This window comes from Lutra lutra, chromosome 13 (assembly GCF_902655055.1).
Source record: "Lutra lutra chromosome 13, mLutLut1.2, whole genome shotgun sequence".
Lineage (NCBI taxonomy): Eukaryota > Metazoa > Chordata > Mammalia > Carnivora > Mustelidae > Lutra > Lutra lutra.
Window position 1 is genome coordinate 62,883,847 of NC_062290.1, and position 14,922 is coordinate 62,898,768.

The 14,922-nt window shown below is 49.0% G+C and overlaps 1 protein-coding gene across 1 annotated transcript in view; it reads right to left on the reverse strand.

Annotated features, from left to right (window-relative positions):
- The window catches only part of GABBR2 (gamma-aminobutyric acid type B receptor subunit 2), a 336,631-nt gene that overhangs the window by 193,710 nt on the left and 127,999 nt on the right, over positions 1–14,922 (reverse strand). The window contains exon 3 of the mRNA XM_047700879.1: positions 8,447–8,617. Coding sequence (XP_047556835.1) covers positions 8,447–8,617 — 171 coding nt within the window. The remainder of the gene's footprint in view (positions 1–8,446; positions 8,618–14,922) is intronic.

The following is a 14,922-nucleotide window of genomic DNA, read 5'->3' on the forward strand; positions in this document are numbered from 1 at the left end:
GACCCCCCACGACCCCCTAAATGGCAGAGATGATGTTTTAATTCCATTTTCCCACCCCAAAGGTTCTGCTTCACGGGGCTAGAGTCATGCTTTGGGAACCAAGCCCAGGGGCTATGTAGGCGGCTCTAGGGAGTGTCCCCGGTGAGCGCTCTGAGGTCGCTGTGGATCGCAGGACCCCTCACCCCGACACCTCTAGGATCTCCTTCTGGGCCCTCACTCACCCCTGTGCTTCAAGGATCCCTGTGGTGTTTATCCCGGTGTGTTTATCTGCTCTCAGAGCCCAGGTGAGCTGAAAGACTGGCTGGCCTTCTCCCCAGCCTGGGATGAACCCTGTTCCCACAGCCAAGCCTCCTGTCCTCTCGAAGCAGGGTCCAGGCAACTCCTTTCATGTAAGTGTCGGGGTCAGTGTGGTAGAAGGGTGCTCAGCTCTGGGAACCTGGTATGGAGTGATAGGGAGGAAGCATCCTTCCTAGGGGGGATAGACCACCACCACCGGGATGGCAGGAGCCCTACAAACCACAGGCCCCAACTGGGGATGGTCCTCACGCACATGGGGTCTCCCTGCTCCGCAGGGATGGGCAGGGCAGAACACCTACTGGCAGGCTGCACTGTCCCTGAGGACACTCACAGGAAGGAACAACTGTCCCTTGAACCCTAGAGTCTGTCCCATGGAGCTTCAGCCTCAGAAACTTGAAGGTCTTCAAGTTCAGTCCTTGACCTTGACCTTCTCCTATTAAATATCTGCCCTGGACCAGGCTCCGAGGAAAAACCTGTGATTACCAGCAAAGCCAGTCCTACCCTCTACCCCTCACCCCCTGCTGTCTGTTAAATGAACAAGCAGCTGGACGGGTTTCATCCATCCCGGTGGTCACCAAGTTTTAGTTCCTCCTGTCCCCCCTTAGAGGGTGCTTCTGAGATTAGTTTTTTTCCTTTGAACAGCTTTTTTTTTTTTTTAAGATTTTTAAAAATTTTATTTATTTGACAGAGAGAGACACAGGGAGAGAGGGAACATAAACTGGCAGAGTGGGAGAGGGAGAAGCGGGCTCCCCACCGAGCGAGGAGCCCAATGCAGGGCTTGATCCCAGGGCCTTAAGATCATGACCTGAGCAGAAGGCAGACGCTTAACGACTGAGCCACCCAGGCCCCCTAGAGAGCCTTACTTTTTAAATGAGGTTTCCATTCTCAACAATAACGTCAATGAAGGGTGGTTTTGATGAGGTCGTCATCTTTCCCCACTGGTAGATAATAACATAAACAGGCAGCTACTAAAATTGTACAAAAATCCTATTATATACACACACCCTGGGAAATAATGGACCCCCCAGATGCCGAAGAGGCTGCCACCAACAGCTGTGTCGGTGTGGGCAGGAGGATTTGGAGTCGTCCCTGCTGGCTGGCCCGCAAGCCAGCGCCTTCCCGGAGCTGGAGGTAAGGACCCTGAGAGGGAGAGGATGTCTCTTGCCTAGGGGCAGACAGCCGATCATCTAAAAGCATTAGCGAGTTTTCAGATAAAAGTGGGGGCACAGGATGGGGCCCTAGGACCATCAGGATTAGAATCTGGTCTGTCAGGAGTCCCCTCCTGCCTCCTAATGATGGAAGATCTGCAGCTGTGTGGGCGGCCCAGGTGACCCTGCAGCCTGGAGGGAGGCCAAGGACAGAGAGCAGAGGTGCTGCAGGCCTTCCAGCATGCCTGGCCTGTTTCTCAGATAACGCAGGCTTAGGAGCACAGCAGCCTCAGCTGCAGGCGGCCCTTCCTCCAAGACAGGAGTTCGAAAACTCCAGCAGCCTGGGCCCCACACCAGAGGGTCTGATTCAGGGTGGCTGAGGGGGGGGAGCACTCCAATCTGCTTTTCTAGGTGACAGCGACAGTAACATGATGCTGCTGGCCCAGGACAGTACCTTAGAGGATGCGATTACCCGACCCTGGTGAGATAGCACTCCGAAGTGCCGAGCACTCAGAATGAACATCGCAGGATGACACAGCCAAGAAAAATGACTCAAACTACAATGTGTGCATTCCAATGCCCAGTATCAATGCCACCCAGAAGTGACCACGAGGCGGATCCCTGGCTGCTGCTGGTTCCAGGGGCTGGCCCCGAACGTTCCAGTGAGATCTCTGGGAGAAATCTCCACCACGGAACAATGCCACATCCAAAAAAAGACACAGCTGAGAAACGACAGAAATGGCTTGGCTGCGTTCTGTGGGCGTGGGACTTGCTGACTATGACAGCTCCTCCCTTTCCGACCGCCCCTGTGACAAGCTAGGGGCAGGGGTCTCCCTGCATTGCTCCCATCCCATCCCACCATCCTGGTGCAGGCAGACTGAGGGCCACAGGAAAGAAAATCACTGCATTTGCCCCCAAGAAGCTGGCCCCTGGATTATAGAGTCATGGACTGAAATCCCTGCTGAGCGTTTGGCCTCGTGTCAGGCAGCGTGCCGGGTGAGGGGAGAGAGCTCGGCCTGGCTCTCATCCGCAGGGGCTCTGGGGCCAATGGTGCTGGGTGCTGGGCAAAGAAGAGATGGCGATTGTGCCGCCCTGGGCAAGGAGCAGGTACAGAGGGCAGCCTGAAGCGGAGGGAGGTGTGGGGAGCACGGAGAGAGCACGTGTCATCCTGCCTGGGGAGGAAGGCTGGACAGGTGTGGGGGAGGATGTTCCTGCAGAGAGAAGCCAGCATGGAGGTGTGGCTGCAGCAGAGGGGGAAGGGACTGAGGGTGACAGAGGAGGAGGCCTCGGGGGGAGCACGGAGGGGCTCTCCAGCCAGGCCAAGGAGTTCATTCCCGCTAAGGGCAGCAGATGCCTATTAAGCCTGGTTCCTGAATTAGATGCAAGCACGAGGTTCCTGTCTTTCGCTGCAGGAGTGTCCCTCCTGCCGGTGACTGCTCCGTAAGAAAAACCACCTTTAGAGGAGGTGACCGGAGAGACCCCTTGGGTGGGGCAGCCAGGGATTTGGCAAGCCCGGAAGGCTTCCAAGGGCCCGGCGGGCTGTGGAGGGCTGAAAGGGCTGGTGCTTTCAGCAGGAGGAGCTCCGCAGATGGTGCCCTTTCGGGGCAGATCAAGGGCCTCGGAGGATCCCAACCCTCGGGGGAGGTCTCTGGTATGGAAAGGTCAGCCCCGGAAATGCTGAGATCACTGAGGACCAGCAGCGGGGCAGGGAGTCTCAGAGCCTGCCTGGAGGGCGAGCAGGATGGGAGCCGCACAGACACACAGCTGGGCTCCTGAGGGGGGCAGAGGGCAGCTGCAGCCTACAGAGCCAGATTCGAGATGATCAGAAAAATAACAGCCATCTTTGCTTGGTGCTGCTTATGAGCCAGGCACGTCCCTCAGCACTCCAAAGTTTCTAGACACAGTTCATCCTCACCACCACCTGATGAGTTAGATGCTGTTATTAGCCCCATTTTCAAGATGAAGAAATTGAGGCACAAAGAGGCGCAGTCATTCTCGTGTGTGCGCGCACCCCTGGGAGTGGCAGGAATGGGGTCAAAGACCAGACCTCCCTAGGCCCTCCTCACAAATTCTTTGAGCTCAGAGAGATCATTGAAGTCTACTGGACCTGCTCCCTTATCTCATAGAAGGGGAAATGGAAGTCTGGAGAGACTAATTCGTCCAAGGTGCTTAGCTGGCTAGCCGTGTCACTGAACTGGGAAGCTAAAGAATAACTTGGTGATGATGGTTTTGTAGACCACAGGAGCAGGAACTTGGAGGGGAGAGGCCCGATTACCTCCCGGCTGCTGTCTGCTGGTTCCCCGGCCAGCCATGCTCACTGCCTTCATCTCCACCCCAAGCCCTGCCTCCATCCTGTGCCTGCCACGCCCACGGGGATGTCCCGCAGCCCTCTGGTCTCTCACCTCCTCGTCCCCAGTTCCAGTGACCTCTACCTCCACTCCACTTCAGCCGTTCCCCCAGACCCAGGGCCGGGCCCCTCAATCCCGACGTCCTTCCTCCAGTTCTGACCACGCCTCCCACCCTTCCAGCTCCCTCAAGCTTCCCAGAGACTTCGAGAGCTCCACTTCCTCCAAGCCCACGGGCCATCTGTCTGCTCATCCCTCTCCATCCGGGGCCCTGTGGAGCACCCACTCAGCAGCACCCTCCATCTTCATCACCCGCCCCCACCACTGTCTTCCACCTGGCAGAGCCCAGGCGCCGGGCCCAGGCCACTCTCCACCTTCTCCACCCTGCCGCACCAGTGTCCCGGTCACAGCACCCACCAAGGGCGGTCACGTGGCCTGTAGACCGGGGCTACTCTGACAGCCCTGGCCCCCGCCACGAGAGGGCGCCATTTCCCACCCTGAACTCCTGACACGGCAGACTGGGAACTACATTGACATTGAGGGCTCATTGAAACCACCTGGGGAGCTCGCACAGGGTCCAATGCCCGAGGTCATCCGATACTGTTCTGGGGGCTGACCCGAGGATCCGGCTTTTAAAGAGCTCCCTGGTGATTTTAAAATGTGCCCTGTCCCCACGGGGCAACACTACTCGGCTGAATGAAAAAACAAACTACTGATACAGGTTAACGTCAAAAATATTATGCGAAATAAAAGAAGCGAGACACAGAAAAGTCCATGTTATATAATTCTATTTATATGGAATTTCCAAAACGGGCAAAAGGAGGGAGCAAGCAAACGATCCCGGGGCCGGGGGTGGGTCTAACTAGAGACGAGCACAAGGGAATTTGTGGAGGGATGGGCGGGTTCGAACACTGAGTTGCGGCGACAGCCACATAACAGTATCTGAAAATATGAAGTTTACTGAGAATAACTGAACTGTGGACTAACAATGGATGAACTGTATGGTGTACAAATTATATCCCAGGAAAGCTGTTCAAAGTGGGGGCAGAGGGGGAACCCGACGTATTAAAAAAAAAAAAAATTCCCGGTGATTCCAATGAGCTGCCAGAACCCAGCAAAGGAGTCCTGACACCACTGACCCCAAGGCCACATCCACTTCTCCCTGGCCCTCACAGCCCAGGGCCCATGCCCATCATACACCCTGGCACAGCGCAGGCCACATTATTATCCTTTGAGTGAAGGGATACGCATTCCTAGAGTTTGTCGCAGTCATCAGTGGAGGAGAGGATGTCCACTGAATGAGCACTTACTCTGCAGAGGTCTTTCATTCCCTCGTTCTAACTCTCTCATCACCGAGTCCCTGTGAGGTCGGGATAAATATCCCCGTTTATTCGAAGATCTCACTGAGATGAAGTGTACTGCTTGTGGCCACACAGCCCTAGCCCGGCAGAGCTGGGCCTAGAGATTAGCCTGCTTGATACCAAATTCTTCCCTCTTTCTCAACGCATTTAAGTCTTGGCTGCAGAGAGGGCAGGGCCGATGCAAGCTCTATCTTTTCAGCCACAGATGTTCACTAGGGAGCCTTGTCTGTCTCAGCAGCAGCTCTAGATCCCATATACCCAAGTCAACAAGGTGAAGGAAACTGTCTGGGCCCACACAGCCCTTGCTTGGCAAAGTGAGATCTGGAGACGGGCCCCATCCGATCGATCCAAGTCCCAGGCAGCCTCTGGGTACCATACACGAGGTAGGATGCCTCTCCAGACACAGGAGCGGCCAGCCCCGAGGTGGGATGGCTCTCAGCCCTGCACCCCTTCCAGTCCCAGTGTAATAATCTTCTGGGATTAAGCTTCTCTCCAACCCCAGCCCTCTCCAACCTCAGGACTGCCTTCATTTGATCATCTTTCCAGTGCACCAGTTCGGAGCAGAAGAGCTTGACGCTGCTGATCGGCCAATTTCATAAAAGGAATGCAGTTTCCCTCGCACTCATGAAAAGCTGTTAGCCCCTGGAGAATGTCCAGAGCCTGCCCGCCAGCGATGCAGCCCAGACACTGGGAGAGGGGTGCCAAAGCCCTTGGGCACACAGAGGAGTCAGCTGGGCTGAGAGATTTAAATCGAGAGGGGTCCTTGCCAGCAACACCACCAAGCAACATCCTGTCCTCAGAGAAGAGGTTTCCCACTGAGATGCCCTGAAACCGCAGTGGAGGGCCCTAACACAGCCATGCAGGGATGGAGATGTGCTCCCAGACTGTTGCCACTCCACCCCAGCGAGGACAGCATAATGGAGGTGGCAGTGGGGGGTCGGGCAGGCAGCTGACCCTTTATCAGCATGTGTCCTGGAGGAAAAGACCTACCATCCTCTGCAGACTTCAGTTTCCTTATCTGTAAAATGGGAGCATAAACCCTCCCTACCGGGCTGCTGGCTGTGAGAGCATTTGGGAATGTATAAAACATCAACAATGTTGGGACGAACAATTTAACTTCTTTGGTGTCTTTCAAATCTCCATAGTTACAAGCAGTTCCCATGTGACAAAAGAAAGTTATAAATGGACAGGTTTCCCTGCAGTGGGAGTCGGGATCCCGGGATTCAGTCTGGACTTTTCTGTGAATAACCTTTCATGACTTCAGAGGGCTTTGAAACCCAGACCTTTGTCCCTTCCCCTCACTGGACCTCGGTGTTTCACTTCTATACAATGAAAAGGTTGGAGGAGGCATCCCTAATGGTCCCTCCCGCTGATAGCCACAGACTGTTGGAAACAAGAAGGTCTCTCCACATCGCGGCCGGGTCCACTGTCAATATGGGGCATCCCCACCCTCACCATCAACCTGCGTGACACTCATTTTCAAGCACTGGTCACCGCTGTAAAGAAGGCAGCCTTCTAGCCTTCTGCAGAGTTTGGCAAGGAGTCCCTGCCACTGCAGGTCCCGTTTCCCTTATGCCTGTCTCTGGGGACTGAGAAACAGAGAGGTGGGAAGATAAGGACCAGCCTTGCCTGGGAAAAGCCTGCCTTGTTTGGATAAGCACAGACTGCAGGGCCAAACACTCCTGCTTTTCAAGCGCCTCCAAAACATCCCTCCCTGTGCATGAACCTTCCGGCTTACACAGCTCTTTCAAATCCAGGACTGGGTTTGGGAAGAACTGCAGGGAAGGCATGGGAAGGGCTACTGTCCCCATTTTATAGGGCAGGAAACCACAGTTCAGAGAAGTGAGGTGACTTCTCCAAGGTCGCACAGCCAATGCATGGAGCGGGCTCTGCTTCCTGTGGAACTGGTAAGGCAGAGCCTCATAGAGTACGTGTGGAGCTAAAGTGGGGAGAGGTGTTGTGACTCCCAGCCCTGCTGTGCACCCACCCTCCTGGACACCCAAATCTACCCCCTCCAACCCCCCCCTCACCCCGCTGCCACAAGGGGTGGAGTTTTCCGAGACTCCTCCCACTGTGGTCCACCTGAACACCCAACTCCCACATTCTCCCCACACAGCTCCCAGTGTTTCCTCGGGCTGCTGAGCACATGTGGAATGGCTTGCCTTGCTGGGATGCTCTGAACAGCCAGAGCACACGTGGGAGAAAAAAGGAAAGTAGGAGCTCCAGGAAGAACGGGATAGAAGGTAAGAGATCATTTTGCACTCATCCAACTAGGGAAAACTTTTTAAACATTGCTAATATCACAGTTAGAAAAGAAGTGTGGAAATGGGGATTTTCAAACACTGTTGGCGGGACGAGGACTCAGAACAGCCTTCCTGGAGGTCAGTTTGTTGCAATATTTTAAAGGACCCAATAATTCTGCCTCTAGAAATCTACTGAGAAGATGCACATCGAGACAGGAAGATACTGGCTGTGATATCAAAAAGCTGGACACATCCAATAAATTACCACTTATCTGTCTGACAGAACACTGTGACCCATGAATAGGAATGTGGTCTATCAAGATCTCTATGATCTGTAGTGAAGTGAGAAAAACAACACATATAGTATGAAGTCATTGGGCTTAAACAAATATAGGTCGAAAGTTCTGGGCAGATGAACAGTAAACGGAAATCAAGGGTTCGCTTGGGAGAGAAAGCGGGATTTAGAGGGATCGAGCGAAAGCAACGTAATTATTTTTTACTATCCATAGCCAACTTTTTTCTTTCTTGGCAAAAACAAAATAAACCCTGAAACACCGTGTATGATGTATGCATGTAAGCCGTTAAAATGAACCGCCAAAGAAATCCCCCAACAAACCCACCAGTCCCCGGTGACACCAGAGCCTTCGTTCCAAGCCAGCCCCTCCCAAACTCCCCTCACAGCAGAGATGTTTCTGGTGGCCCATCATGATTTTGGTTGGGGGGGGGGGGTGTCACTGGGCGTCAATAACAAGGACAGCAAACCTACAGGCACAGTCAGGGAATGAGCCACACGATTTAGCCGAGAGGCGTGACAGAAGGGAAGGTTTCATTCCTGAGCTATGTGGGATGGACGGGTTCACCTGCTGCCCAGATTCCTCAGATTCCTCAGCCACTAGCTCTCTCTTGTCCCTGGCATTTCAGCTCTGAGCCTGCTCCTAAAAGCAGGTTTAAGGGTCCTCTGACGTTACCCGACCCCGCTGAAGCCACGCTGCCCCCTGGAAGGAGACCACAGTTGCCAGGCCGGTGTGGACACGTCCTCTCGGCACACATACCTCAGAGAATCTCTGCACGTCTTGGGTCAGCGTGCCCACTCGCTTCCACTGGTAATGCTTGAGCAACTTCAGGATGGCTGGGTTCACCGCGTTATCCGATGGGACAGTCCGAAAGAAGTATGGGTATTTTTTCTTATCAGCTAGGACAGGCGTGGTTGCGGCAAAGGAAAGCTGGAAAACACAAGAGACATCACCTTTACTGGTGCATTTCTTGGCTGTGCGCCCAGGACCAACCCCAATGGAACAGAGACCCTGAGCCAGATGGGGGGAGCAAACGCATGGGGCAAGGCATTTTGTTAAAGCCTTTTTGTTGGGAAAGCGATACATTATAATTGAAGAGAAGATTTTCAAAAATGCCAAATAAGGAGAAAGAAGGAAAAATGTGGACCAATAATTTACTCCTTGCCAATGAACCACCATTGATGCAGTTTATTTCCTTCTGGTCCTTTTTCCATGCACAGTGATTTTTTAAGAAGGAGATTTTCAAAATCACTCTATGTACACAATTGAACCCCTTCCTTAATACTATCCCACAAGCCTTGAAACCATCTTGTTAAAAAGAAACTCTGTGCAAACATTTTAATAGCTGTGTAATACTCCAGCATAGGAACATACCATAATTTACTGAATCATCTCTAATTTGGGGGCATTTAGACTGTTTGCAATTTGTCATTATTGTCATGTTATTCTAAAAGCGTCTTTGTGCAAACCATCTTTTTTCTACATTTTAGGCTATTTCTGTAAGATAAAGTCCGTGATATAAAATCTCCCACATAAAGGAGATGAGGTTTTGAAGACTTAATATTTATCCCTCCTCCCCAAATTATGTCCATTTACATGCCCACTAGCCAGGTATAATTAGAGGGCCAATGTCACCACAGTCTTACCAACAGAGAGAAATAAAACATGTCTCTCTATAATTTTATAATGGTTTATCACTAAAAAAATGAGTCATATTGCATTCATGGCTTATGCATAATGTTGAGCTTATTTCCATGGGATCGTTAACTAGTAGTATGTTCTATTTTAGGAGTTGTTTTTCCATGTCCTTTGTTTATTTTTTGAGTGGTATTCTAACGCTTTTCTGTCTGAGTCTAATGAAGACTTTTTTTTTTAAGTACAGCATCCAAATTCAGACTATTGGAGTTACCGCAAATATCCCAGTTTGTTTGCTTTTACAGTGTGTGTGTGTGTGTGTGTGTGTGTGTTTTAATTGACACTCAGTAGTCAAATCTGTCTATCTTCCCCTTCATTATTCCTTCTCTTTCTTTCAAGTGCCAGTAAGTTGCTAAATAGGATTTTAATTATCTGTCTTCCAAGGCCCAGCTTAAATGTCACCTTCTCTGTAGCATTTCCTCTGATCTCTGCTCTCCCTGTCCCCCGGCCTTACCCACCGAAGGTGCTTATCACCCTTTTTGATCTTTGCTGTGTGCCGGCAGAAACATGGTATCTTATTGCTCTTCTAATTTGCATTTACATTATAAGCAGGGAATGCCTCTTCCTATGCTCAAGAGCAATTTGCAGTTTGTTCTGGAAACCGTTCACATCCTTCACCTGATTTCCAATTTGACTCTTAGTCTTTTTCTTATCAGTTGGTAGAAGTGATCTTTTATATGAATGAAACTAGCCCTTTGCAATAAAAGTTGCTAATTTCCCCCCAAGTCTGAATTTTTTTCTTTTTGTGTTTCTTATAATGTCTGCTGCCATAGAGATTTTATGCGGTTGAACTTATCAATTTTTTTTTCCCTTTTATGTCCTCGGGTTTTGTGTCGTATTTAGAAAGGCTTTTCCCTCATCGAGACTATTAAATAATTCTTCCATAGTTTCTTTCATTCAGTCATCCCCCACCTTCCTTCCCTCTGGTCCTCTCTTTCTTCCTCCCAACCTGCCACCCTCCTTCTCCTCCTTCTTTTTCCCTCCTTTTTTTTTTTTTAAGTTTTGTGGGGTTTTCTAAAAGTTTATTTTATTTTATATATTTATTTGACAGAGAGAGATCACAAGTACGCAGAAAGGCAGGCAGAGAGTGAGGGGGAAGCAGGCTCCCTGCCGAACAGAGGGCCGGATGTAGGGCTCAATCCCAGGACCCCGAGATCACGACCCGAGCCAAAGGCAGAGGCGCAACCCACTGAGCCACCCAGGCGCCCCTCCTTCCTTTATTTCATGTAAACCCTTGACCCAGAGAGGGCTGAAGCAAGCTCACTCTGCCTTCACAGGCTTTCTCCCTGAGCCCTTGCTGTCCCAGCAGCAGCTCTAGACCCAATACATCCCAGAGTCCAATTCCAGCTACCAGGGAAATAATATACAGGTGTCCTTAGGCCCCAGTGAAGATATTTTTTACTGCCTTTCCTGTCACCCAAGGAAGTGCTCCTTCTCCTCCCTAACACTTTCACAGAGTGAGGCAGAAGGGACCTTGTCCCTCTTCCTGGTCTGGCTCAGAGGGTAGACAACCAAGACCTAGGATCCCCGCATCTCTTGGGTGCAACCAGCAACCTCACCACATCCCATCTGTTAGAGAGGAACACAAAATATCCCACCAGCTGTCACTTGGAACTAAAGAGTACCTGTAGGAACCAGTTCCCAAGATCCTCATAGAGAGAGGGACATCATCCCAAGACTGCTAAAGGCCAAGGGTAGAATGACTGTTTAGAAAAATTCTGACTATAAGGAGCAATGGGAAGAAGAACACACAGAGAGGAAACTCTCAGCTGGACACACCGAGGAATTCTTGCATTCAGAGTTGTCCAGCAATGCCAGTAGTGAGATCTCTGTATCTGGAGGTATGCAAAAGGAGGCTGGACTAAGACCTAGTGAGAATACAGAGGAGCTCCAATGTGTCTGTGAGCTCCTCAAAAATTATATGAAAAAGTCGTGTGGGCAGGTATGTGCCTATAGGTGTGCCCATTTTTTTGAAAAGAGGATCCACAGTTTCCATCAGGTTCATCAGGAGGTTCCTGTGACCCAAACAAGGTCAGCACCCCTGCCTACAGGTGATACTGGGGTCCCAAAATGAGGACAAGAAGTAGATGCTCTCGGGGGGTGGGAGGTTGGGGGCACCAGGTGGTGGGTATTGTAGAGGGCACGGATTGCATGGAGCACTGGGTGTGGTGCAAAAATAATGAATACTGTTATGCTGAAAAAAAAAAATTAAAAAAAAAAAAAGAAACACCAAAAAAAAAAAAAAAAAAGAAGTAGATGCTCTCTACAGTCCCCTTGGACGTAGTGTCTGTGACTCATCTCTCAAAATTAAAGCAACACATCAAGCCTCCTATGGACAGAGAAGAGAAAGAGGGAGCTGTTAGAAAAATCAGGGGGTAAGTCTTCCAGGACCTGGGATGGTATATGTGCCATCCCGTCCCCCCAGATGCTTATCTGACACAATTTGGGAAATATTGGTTTTCTGATGTGATTTCTGAATCACACTCTGGTTACTACTTGATCACTATCGTCCTATCAGTTCCAGGTCCACAGTTAGATGTTGCTTGAACAACCTCATATGTTTGCCCTGTAGGTAATTACAGTGGTTACTGTTCAGTGAATAAATGGCCCACTGTGTTTACAATGGGCTTGGAATACAATCCATGCCCCCAGTCTAAATCATGTTGGGTGCAAAATATTAACTGGCACCAGTATTTTCTGCCCCATTTGAGATAATGCTCATTTTGATTAGATGGCTTGGCATTACCTTGCCTCTTAGCCTCCTCAAACTTTCTTCTGTGGGCAAAGGCTGCAGTGGCCTAGGAGCACTGCTAACTTTCCGAACTGGAGGAACCTGAGAAGTCATTTAGCTTGTCTCTCCTGGGCTTGTCTCTCCTGGCTGCACGACAGAATCACTTGGAGAGATTAAAAAAAAATACAATGCCTTGGTCCCACACCAAACCAACCGAATCGTAATCTCTGCGTCTAGAGGCCAGGCTTCAGGATTATTTAAAAAAAATCTGGCAGGTGATGACGATACACAGGGAGGGCTGAGAACCACAAATACAGCTCAGCATCCCTAGTTCCGAATAAGCAGGCTAAAACCTAGAAATGGGAGACATCGAGATATTTGCCATAGCCAGTAAGAGGTAGAAGCGGGACTCCAAAGGTGGGTCTACAGGACTGCAACACCTGTGTTCTTTCTCCCCTTGAAGGCTGTCCACCTGCTTCCTATGTGCTGGCTAGCCCTCCCTCCCCACCCATTCCCTCAGCATCCGGAAACACCAAGCCTGCTGCTTCACGGCCAGAACTGCGATGCCCAAGCTTTCTGGGCTCTCCTTCCTTCTTTCACACAACCAAGTTCATTTCCAAACACGCTATGACTGAGACTCTGAGTTATTGAGGCTCAGAGTTAATCCCTAACCAAGGATTTATTTCAGAGAGTACTTTTAAAATTTTAGAGTTTTGTTACCATTTCTGATTTTATTGCCCTGTTTTGAAAATTTGGCATGGAGTGTGTCTGCTTTTGGAATTTATCGAGGTTTTCTTTGTGGCCTATTCTACAATCAATTTTTGTGAAAGTTCCACGGTGGCCGGAAAAGAGAATGCAGTCTCAAGTTGTAAGCTATGAAAGTCTTCATCAGGTTTCTTATGTATAACAGGTATAATCAACCAAAATGACAGAGGGGGCACCTGGGTGGCTCAGTGGGTTAAAGCCTCTGCCTTCAGCTCAGGTCATGGTCTCAGGGTCCTGGGATTGAGCCCCGCATGGGGCTCTCTGCTCAGCGGGGAGCCTGCTTCCCCCTCTCTGTCTCTCTGCCTGCCTCTCTGCCTACTTGTGATCTCTTTATGTCAAATAAATAAATAAAATATATTTTTTAAAAAGTCATTGAGTATCACATGCTCCATTTTTCTGTTTACTTGATCTGTCAAAGACTAGAAGACTTGTTCAATTTTTCTCTACCGTCTCTGACAATTTCTCCATCTATTTCTACAGTTTCTATTTTATCTGCTTTGATTTTATGTTACTTTGAGCATAAATGTTCATTACAATTACATCTTTATTTCTTAGCAACATATACCCTTGCCTGGTCCCAAGAGCAGGCACTTAATAATCATTCCATGAACTGAGAATTAAAATATTTATCAAAGTAAAAAAAAAAAAAAAACAACCCTGTCATTTTATTACTTTTTGGTTTATATTATAACATGCTTGATATTAATATTGAAACCTTTATTTCTACTTGTATTTGCCTGTCATAGAGCTGATCCTCCTTTTATTTGCATTCTATTAAGATTGTTTTAAAGTATATTTCTTGAAAAGAGCACACGGATTTTAAAGCATGTAAGCTTATTGCTGTAATAAGTACTTGATCTTCACTTACCTTGTTGGCAATCTTTTTTTTTTTTGAGAGGGAGAGAGGGGAGGCAGTGGGGAGGGGCAGAGGGAGAAGGAGAGAGAGAATCTTAAGCAGGCTCTAGGCCCAGCATGGAGCTCGACTCGGGGCTCTCTCTCACAATCCTGAGATCATGACCTGAGTAGAAATCAAGAGTCAGAGGCTTAACCGACTGAGCCACCCAGGCGCTCTGGTAGTCTTGCTCTCTTTGTATGCTTCCTGTTTGTTTCCTCTTGTTCTTTTTATACTCACACTATATGTCTACTCCTCTCTATTCTGGGTATATTAATCTTGCTTCTTGTTTCAAACTGCTGGGGTGTCTTTTAATATTCTGAAGAAGGGCAAGTGGTTGAAATCTTGCTGAGGATGAACTTCTGTTGCCTTGACACATGGTTAGAATTTAGCTGGGTATAAAATTCTTGGGCTGCATTTCCCCCCTTTGAAACTACAAAGGGATGCAGAGGAGAAATCTGGGGCCAGTTTGACACTTGTTCATTTGTAGGTATCTGATGTCCTCTGCCTGGATCCCCAAAGAAGGTTTTTTCTTTATTCTTAGATTTCAAAACATTTGCCAAGCTAGATCTTGGTATGACAGTCTTGATTTTATCTGAGACACTGGGAATCCTTTAATCTATAACTTCAAGCTTTTCAACTCAGAAAAAAATCTCTATGCATATACAATATAAATGTAGTATTATATGTATTACCATATTGATTTTATTATATTCATATATATTCTTGTCTTTGCTCCAGAGAGCCTCATTATTTAGATGCTGTCTTTTCATTCTTTTTTATTTTTAAATATTTTATTTATTTATTTGACAGACAGAGATCACAAGTAGGCAGAGAGTCAGGCAGAGAGAGAGAGAGAGAGAGAGAGGAGGAAGCAGGCTTCCCGCTGAGCAGAGAGCCTGATGTGGGGCTCGATCCCAGGACCTTGGGATCATGACCTGAGCTGAAGACAGAGGCTTTAACCCACTGAGCCACCCAGACGCCCCCTGTCTTTTCATTCTTCAATTCTGTATCGATCATATTTCTTTCCATGATTTCATCTCTGGTTCCTTGTCCTTTACAGCTCATAAGAGCATCTCATTCTATTCCATATCTTTTATTATGGGATGTGTGCATATTTAGTTTCGCTCATTTCTGGTAAAGCAGCTGGGT